The 9182-nt window shown below is 39.9% G+C and overlaps 1 protein-coding gene across 1 annotated transcript; it reads left to right on the top strand.

Annotated features, from left to right (window-relative positions):
- The first annotated feature begins 147 nt into the window (after positions 1-147).
- Positions 148-8689, top strand: sash3 (SAM and SH3 domain containing 3). The gene is made up of 8 exons (XM_046406020.1): positions 148-402; positions 2847-2942; positions 4423-4557; positions 5540-5675; positions 6288-6445; positions 6756-6968; positions 7077-7221; positions 7866-8689. The coding sequence occupies exons 1-8, from the start codon at positions 346-348 to the stop codon at positions 8141-8143; spliced, it is 1218 nt and encodes a 405-aa protein (XP_046261976.1). The 5' UTR covers positions 148-345; the 3' UTR covers positions 8144-8689.
- The last annotated feature ends 493 nt before the right edge of the window (positions 8690-9182 follow it).

The following is a 9182-nucleotide window of genomic DNA, read 5'->3' on the forward strand; positions in this document are numbered from 1 at the left end:
TTCATACTGCTTTGTGTGTGTCATTTCAGTACAGAGCAACAGAGAGCTTGTAGCACGCGAGGCTGAGAGACACATGCAACAAACCCAGCAGCTTGCGTGTAAAGAAAAAAAAAAACAGGGTTTGCCTCTTCAGTTTCTGTGTGGCCATGTGACTTCCTCCCAGCCTCTGCACTTCGTACGGCTGCAGTGGAGTGCAACACTACCTTCCACTGTCTTTTTTTTTTTTTTTTTCTATCTGACAACTTAAGCGGTGACAGCACAGCGACAGAAATCCTCGCTGATTAAAGGTGCTCGTTCTCTCACAGGGTTTTGTCCAGCGAGACCTCAGGACCTCTGAAGTGGACGATGTTGAGGCGAAGACCTTCCAATGCCTCGGAGAAGGAGCAGGTGCAGAAGAAGAAGGTGAGCTGAGGTTTTGATCGTTAAGCTTGTTTTGGAACATGAGGGAGTTTTGAAGTTACTATGCTGAATTTAATTGTTTACTAAATGTGATCATTAAAGGCTGTGTTTGTGAAGAAGTTTTTGTCACACGCTTAAAATATGGGAGGTTTGTGCTACAACTTTACATACAGCTGTCTTTGTACATATTTTCAACACAGGATGTCTGCTGAAGTTAGTGCAAACCTTTGTGGTGAAGCTGAACACGTACACACACACACACACACACACACACACGCACGCACGCACGCACGCAAACATCTTTTACATCTTTTATTTTTAAAAAAAATCTAGTCTAACTTCTCTATAGCTTTGACATATTGGTTGTACTGTCTTTTTTTTTTTTTTTTTTTTAGAAAAGTAAAGTTCCTCTATCATGGCAGGGTGAATCATTGCTGCAGATGTAGTTTGAGTCACAGCAGGCTTTGTGGCTTCTGGTTCTTTGGTCCCCAGCTGCCGTCATGAGAATGAGCCTCCTACGCTCAACACCAGTACCCTTATTTTCCATCCGCATCTTTCCTCATGTGGTCTAATTCACAGCCTTGTCATTACACATTTCACTGTCTTTGTTCTCAGCAATCGGCTCCTGGGACATAATTGTCACTAGCAATAATCGAGGCTGGAGAACATCATTGTTCCACAACAGGAGTCGCTGCTTTGCCATTATCAGCAGTAATAGGAGATTGATTTTTCTGAAACCTTTGTGGCTCTTAGGGAGGAGAAAAACAGTGGGAAAAAGATTCTCGCCTCTTATGTGCAAAACTTGTAATATCATCATAATAAAGGTAATTTTCTCCCCTGACTGCACTGGCGGTTTAATTCTTCTGGGTAGAGACAAACAGAGACCATCAACCACTAGACTGGATGTCTGCAATGATTGGCTGCCAGCAGTTGCTCAAGCTTTGCCCATTTCCTGTGGTTTCAACAAAGATTCAAGAAGGATGGGCTGAGATAAGCCTATGCACGGAGGTGTGGGTTGTATGGAAAATTTGATGAAGAATTTCCACCAGAGATAGAGAAGATGTGAAGATTATGCAAAAGAGTAAAAAAATTGCCTTTTTTTTTTGGTTCAAAACAAGTCATAATTTTAGGCATATGGATGTGACTGTGGGTATCAAAGCTGAGCTGAAAGGATCAGTTAATTGATTAGTTAATTAACACATAACTAATCAGAAGCTGATTTTCATAATTGATTAATTGTTTCTGTAATTTTTAAGCAAAATTGTTTCCCAGTTCCACCTCTTCAGTTATGAGGTTTTGTAAATTGACGATCTTCAGGTTTTGAACTGCTGGAGAAATTTAAAGACATCATCAGCGTGTGTTTACTTGTGTTTACTTTTTTTCTGATATTTTACTGACCAAACAGTAAGTTGATTAATTGAGAAAGTAATCGACAGATTAATCAGTTATTAGTTGCAGCCCTATACCAGCGTTTGAATACACTTCTGGCCCTGAGTTAAACTTAAATAATGAATTTTTGTTGTTGTCAACAGATATTAAAGGTGAAACAACATTCACTGTCACCAAACAAACATGTGTGCCATTCACTGAATTAAGTTGCAGACTTGCCAGTCTTGGAAAAATATACTTTTTTATATATAATTTCTTAGTTTTCTAAGAAAATAAAAAACGTTCTTATTCCCGCTTCATATTTGGATGAAGACAAGTAAATGAATCCAGCACTATGATTGGTCTAACTTTTGGCTGACTTCATGGCTGCCTCCTGCTCTTAGACCTGAGAACTGCATGTGCAGAGTGAAACTCACGGGTGTCACCAGTTCTTTGTGTAGTTTAGAGTGACAAACTGTATCAGTGTATTTGGATGTCAAAATGTGGACATGCTGCTTCAGATTGACCAAAAAAATAGGACACACATCCAACGAACAAACATGCACTAACATGCACTCGTGTGAATGCTGGCTACCAAAATTCTCTGTTCAGTGCCTCATTACTCTCCATCATCAGACAAGACAGTTTTCTTCTATAGTAATGTGTCTTTGGTAAGTTTAAAAACCAGTCTTAATAAATGTAAACTATTTATTACAGGGACTGTCATGAATCACCACACATCATTTCCTGTTTCCTGTTGAACTGTACAGTTACATTTAGAACATTCTTGTGAAGCAGCAACATTTGATGACCCACATTCATGACTTTATCTTAGATAGCTGCATGAGGAGAGACAGTTGGTCCGTTCGAGAAATCCCTCTGCAGATTCATTCTGCACACACATTTGAAGAGATAAAAAAACATGTTGTGTGCTATCAGTGTTGCTCTGAAAACCACCTGTTAGCTTTGCGGTGTGAGAGTCATTACTGGACCTTTGCTCATAGCTTGGTTTCTTCACTCTGGGTTTTTCTTTTGCGATGATGAACTAAAAATAAAGGTAATTCTGTGTGTGTTTACAGCTCACTCTGCAGAGGTCAAGCAGCTTCAAGGATTTTATGAAGCATAAACCCACCTCTCCCATTGTGGCAGAAAAGGAGTTTACCTTGGAGGAGAATGTGAGTTGGGCTGTTCCTCTCAAACACATAAACAAACACATCATAAAACACGCAATACATCACTATTTTGAAAAGTAACAGTAGATGGTTTATGAGCTCTTTGTGTTCCTACAGATGTGTTATCACGTTGTTCCTCACTGGTCATGTTGTGACCATTTCATCCAGCCCCTAAATGACAATGCACGCAGAAGAGACCACAATGCACGAATGCCAAACAGAAATTGTTCAGTTACAGCTGATACAGAAGTTCACAGTTTGTGCTTCCTGATTTAAAACACTGTAGCAAGTGTGGGCAGATGTTAACACCTTAAAATTCACACAATTTCAGTGACTTCCCAGAAAGATTTCTTTGTGCTATGAGTGGAAGTTGGAGGCCAAGTAACTGGTAGAAGCATAGAAGAAGAGAGGAAGTAAGAAAGAGAAGCGTTGCGCAGAGCTCAGATGACAGCAGCATGCAGACAGGATGTCCTCCAATGTGAGCCAGTCAAGCAGAGAGCCTCTGCGTCAGACAGACAGTTGCAAAAGCAGCAAGCATTTACTTACTCAGGAGTCTGACAGTCCTCCCCCAGAGAGTTTAGGTATTTTTCAGTCAATGTTATGCATTCTATTTCCTTATTAAACTGTTTCATGATCTTTCTGTCTTTCTGCAGTGTGTTTGTCAGTGTGGTTATTTCCTGCATGTTAACCCCTGCGGCTTTAACAGTTATGTCTCCTCACTGTAGTGCTTCATCGAGAACGTGTAGACACAGTTTGTTGTTTTTTGTTGTTTTTTGGGGAAAGTTATGATCACAATGTGCAAGATCATGAAACCCTTGACAATGTGCAGCATCAACATCACATATTTTGCAGAGTCACATCACAAAATTAATCACTAGCTGTCGGTTTGTAGTGGTCACAGAATGACTACATCAACTACATCGTCTACATACCGATAAAGCGATTTGAAAAACAGTACTTCACGGCATGCATTTTTAATTTTACTTTGCAAATTAGGAAAGACTTGACCAATGCAAAGTGCCTCACATAACATTTGTTATTATGAAGGGCCTCATAAAAATACATCATTAGCTTTCATTACTGAGCCCACAGCCCCACAGCATTTGGCTGCAGTCTGAAATATGTTTGGTAACACTCAGAGAATGTTGTGCAGTGGGCTGCAACAGTGTGCAGGTGTGGGAATATGTCTGTCTGTGTGTGTGTGTGTGTGTTAAGCATGTGACTTTGTGGGATTAGCAAAATGAGTTCATGCAAACCCCATCACCACAAACCTAGTAGGTTTTCTAGAAGTGAATACTTGTGTGACTTTACAGCGAGGTCACTGTTAACCACAGTGGCATCATTTGGCTCGGCTCACTTAATGACCTTTTACTTAAATAAGATTGTACTACACATTCTTTTACCGTCACACATCTTTTAACAAAGTGTTGAAATAGTTGATGAGTGTTTTTTTTGTCTGTTTGTTGGTTTACTCTCTTCCCAGGTGGCAGAGAGTGTAACAACAGAGGAAGCAGTAAAAGGTGGCAGCAAACTGGGCAAGAAATGGCGCAATGTCATCTCACGCACCATGACCCGCAAAACATCCAAAATGGTGCAGAAGGCTCTGGCTGAGGAAGGGGTAAAAACCTGTTCACAGTGACAAATCAACCAGAGCAACACATGAAAATCACATTATTTAAACAGTAGCGATTCATATAGCCAAAAATGTGAAAATACTGTAAATAATACACAGATGTACAGCTCGACATACAAAACCACACCTTGACGTCTACATGTACACATGGTGCAAAAAGATTGAAATTGTCCCCATCTAGTGGACAAATGTATGTACTGTGTTTGTCAAAGCAAATGTTTGTCAAAATGCAATGCCTTTATCTTACTTTACTTTTCATACAAAACATATGATGAGAATACGATGTCTAATAATACATAGTGGTAAACCACTCACAGAGAATACAGTTATTATTTTAGTCATCACAAGGCTGTTGTATGTGTTATAATGAACAAAAAGGCAAACCAGAGTTGATGTATGAAGCCTTTCTTTGTTTCAAATGTGATCTCTTCAGCTGTCAATGTATTAACCTCTGACCTGTTTTAAGAATTTAAGCAGAAACTGAATTGTGGAGCCCAAAACTAGCAAAATGTAGTAAAAGACTATCAGAAAAATCAAAAGAATTACTAAATATATCATTAAATCATATTGTTGGATGAATGGTTAAAACTGAGTGTAAAAGTCTCATACTTTCCATTAGTACTCCAATCAGCTGGTTCACTGATAAATTATAGAAAGCTTAATTTATTTTACTCTTCTACTTATCTTTCACTTTATTATTATTTTATTTCTCAACCCATTCATGTTCTATTCATTATTTTAGCCTGCATTAGTTATATTTTTGACTTATCTGATAACCTTTTTTACCACATTTTGTCAGTTTCAGGGTTCCCCAGTAAATATCACATTATGGTTGTTTTTACTGTAAACAATGTCTTGGGCAAAGGCTCATCATTATGTGACCTTCAGTTTCAATCCAGCGTCATTATTTGAGTTGGCCTAAAGAGAACTGACCTCTGACCTGCACTGTCATCCTCTGCGTCTACAGGGTGAGAGTGGCGAGGAGCTGTCTCCAGTGTCTTCTGATTGGATTCCAGATCTGAGCGCAGGACAGAGGACGTCTGTGTGCTCCACAGGGTCAGAGGACACCACGCCCAGCCCCATCACCCGCCAGCTCTCAGGCAGTAAGTCAATATCTGTGTGCCTGTAAAGCGGAGGTTTTCAAACTGTGAGGGAGACAGGCGAGGCAAAGATACTACGTGAGGTGAAATCTGGTGACTCGAACATTGGACACCTTCTCAGAGTCCATACTCAAAACTTCACACACCAACATGATATGATGATGTAGATCAGTGTGACTAACAATTTCCGCAAATATCATATCTTTGAACAAATAATTGCATATAAGCTCATAATGCTATTTGTACAAATAATTGCACAAACAGCGACTGATGGAGTGAATTTTCTGAAATGTAAAAAAATATGGGCAGAAAGAAAAAAAAAGGACTCCAGTTGTGGCTCACCACTAACCCATCAACTCCATGGCTGTTTACATCCTGTAAAGTATCATGGGAACTCTTATTCCAAATTATAGTGTGGGTTATCAACCCAATAGAAGTAGTACAAATAAATTAATGAAAAAGAGTGAAAAAGAAAATGTGTATTTGCTTGAAGTATCAGCGCCCTCCTTACATATGGGATTTTGCAGTGCTTTGGAAAACCTGTTAGCATAAAGACAACACACAAACCTATAACGATGGATGGATCTGACGCTGCTTCTTGTCTGTGCACTTCAGGCAGCGACAGACAGAGCCTGGACAGTGGGTACTGCCAGAGGGACAGCATGAGACTGGAGGAGAACGGCAACCTTTACAACGGGCCTTTCTGTGGTCGCGCTATGGTCCACACTGACTTCACTCCCAGCCCCTATGATGTTGAGTCACTCAAACTCCAAGTGAGTCCCCGGCAACGTCCTCCTCGCTGTCTCTGATTTGGCCCCAGGCCTCTTGACAAGTTGTCCTCCAGGGAGCTTGTTAACCAAGTGAAACAAGACGGGTTGTTTTGATCATTATTCTTTAAGGCAGAGTTTAAACTCCATGGCCCATTACTGACGGCCTGTTTGACAAGATCACATAATGTCATTAGTTATTGTGTCACTGCACTGCAAATTGTACAACAGTGCACCCAGAGAAAGTCACGTGTCATTCTGCTTCTGATTTCGCTTGGTATCGGTAACCGGCATTCATGCATCATCTCTCTTACAGAAAGGAGACATCATCTACATCATTGATAAGCCTCCTGTTGGGACCTGGACAGGGAAGCTCAACAACAAAGTGGGCTCCTTTAAGTTCATCTACGTCAACCTGCTGCCTGAGGAGAGCCCCCCGGCCAGGAGGAGACACCGCAACAGCAAGACCCGTCGATCCAAATCCAAACCCAAAACCCTGGAGGAGGTTCTGGACAGCATTGGTCTTAATGTAAGATAACACTGTTTGTCACGCTGAAGTGGGACTTGTCGTCATTGCTTACGTTGTGATGGCGGATATTCATCTAAACGTTTGTGTTTATGTTCTTTCGTGTTTCAGGAGCTCAGTTCTTTGCTATCCATGCATGGCTTCCAGAGCCTGGAGGACTTTTCAGGACTGAAGGAGTCTCACCTCAACGAGCTGAACATCACTGACCCAGAGCAGCGTTCCAAGATCCTGAAGGCCTCTGAACTGCTGAGAGACTGTAGGTTTACACTTTGCAGTAATCTTTCATACTGATTCTCTTCAACTGGTTTGCAATAAGAAAATATCACAGTCAAATCTGAGAGAAACGTCCCAGCAAAAAGGCAGGAGACTGTTCGGTCTGCTATTTTGAATGGATTCCAAATAGATTCTTCTAATTAAAAACTATTTTTTTTATTTTAGCTACACCATGTCAACTATTACTATTCTGATGAATATTATGATGCCCATCCAATAATTATTTACTCTCAACCAGACTCAGTGGAGACTCAGACTCAGATGCTAAACTTCACAGTTTAGCATCTTTTTCTTGTTTGGACAAAATAAGTTGGAGCTGATTTAAATTTTATCATTGCAGAATATAATGATAAACTGCATCTTTTTTTCTTAAGATTATGAAATATGAACATTTTCAGTGAAAAGACATTATTACTTTGGTGCATTGCTGAATTTTAAAAGTCACATGAGAAACACAAACACAAAATAAAAATTTTAATTTGAGCACATTTACAGGACTGGTGCTTTTGTATTCATTCACACATGAACTGACTTTAAAGTTTCTCTCATCTCAGACTCAAGGATGAATAAAAAGCATTTATATTGAGCTTTTCTGTATTAAAATGTGATTCACTTTGCCCTGCATAGCTGACGATGAGTCCCAGCCAGAAGAGGAGGGTGAATCTGGGGAGAACGCCAAGGAGCCGAGGGATTCGGGCTGTTTTGAGAGCTCGGAGAACCTGGAGGGCGGACGCGAGGAGCCAAAGACGGAGGAAGACCTCCAGGATGAAGCATCGGAGGAGCAGACAAACCAGGAGGCAGAGAAACATGAGCAGGAAACAGAACAGCAAGAGGAGAACAAAACAGAGCAGCTGGATGCTGTGCAGGAGCAGCTGCAGGAGCTGACGGTGGATGAAGGATCCTGAGAAGTGGAGGACCAACATACTCAAACTTGTTTTGTTCCTGGTTCTCAGGGACTCTGGCAGATGGAGCTTTAATGCCGTTAAATATATCTCTTCATTAAATGGGAGCGGACTGGTGACAAAATGTAAAGTCGAAATACTGTGTGAACATGATGGCCTCTGTTTTCCTCAGTTTGCTTGCACTGTTGAGCGAGTAGCACAATTTCTCTTCGTCTGCAGCAGCTGAGTTGAATGAATGTGTTATATTGTATAAATCATCATGTTTGTTACTCAGTATATGATGTAAGGTATATCAAAGAACCATTTAAAACTTTCCTCTTTTTTCGTTGTGATCGTATATCAATGTTTTCATGTTGTTCACTCTGATACAAATATGAATGTAAAATAATTTCAAATGTCTTTCGTCTAACTTGAATTCAAACGTAACTTTCAGGAGTTTCGCTTTTATTTGTGTTATGAGGTGCGTTACATTGATTTATGTCACGTTATCGCGAGGAAGTTGTCAACTGTGTTGTAAATAAAGTTTGAATAAAATGAGATTCTGTGAGATTTTGAGGATAATGTAATCTTTTAATTATTGCTGTTTGAAAGGCTTTATCGTAAGCAATTAATGAAAGTTTACACACTGATTTACTAAACATTATTTATCATCTTTTTGATTCTCATATAATTAAGAGTGGATATTATGACTCAGTAATCTCAACTCAAGGTACAAGCTTTCACTACTGATTTTAAAAGACATGTTTATCATGTTTGCCATTTTAGTTTAGCTTATCAAGAAATACAGTTGAGACTGATGGGAATCCTCATTACTTTTGCAGGTATGTAATGAAACAGAATGCTGGAGAAATGAAAATTTTGACCTTGCGAGATGAAAAGGAACCGGTTCATCCTGAGGAGAACACAGATTTCTGCACCGGATTTCATGACAAACCATCAACTTGATTGAGTATGGACCATTTAAGAGCAAATCTCACCTTGAACCAAAGTAGTGGGAAAGGAAAAAAAAACATGAGGAACTGCATTAGTGTTAAGTCAGGAA

This window comes from Scatophagus argus, chromosome 12 (assembly GCF_020382885.2).
Source record: "Scatophagus argus isolate fScaArg1 chromosome 12, fScaArg1.pri, whole genome shotgun sequence".
Taxonomy (NCBI): Eukaryota; Metazoa; Chordata; class Actinopteri; family Scatophagidae; genus Scatophagus; species Scatophagus argus.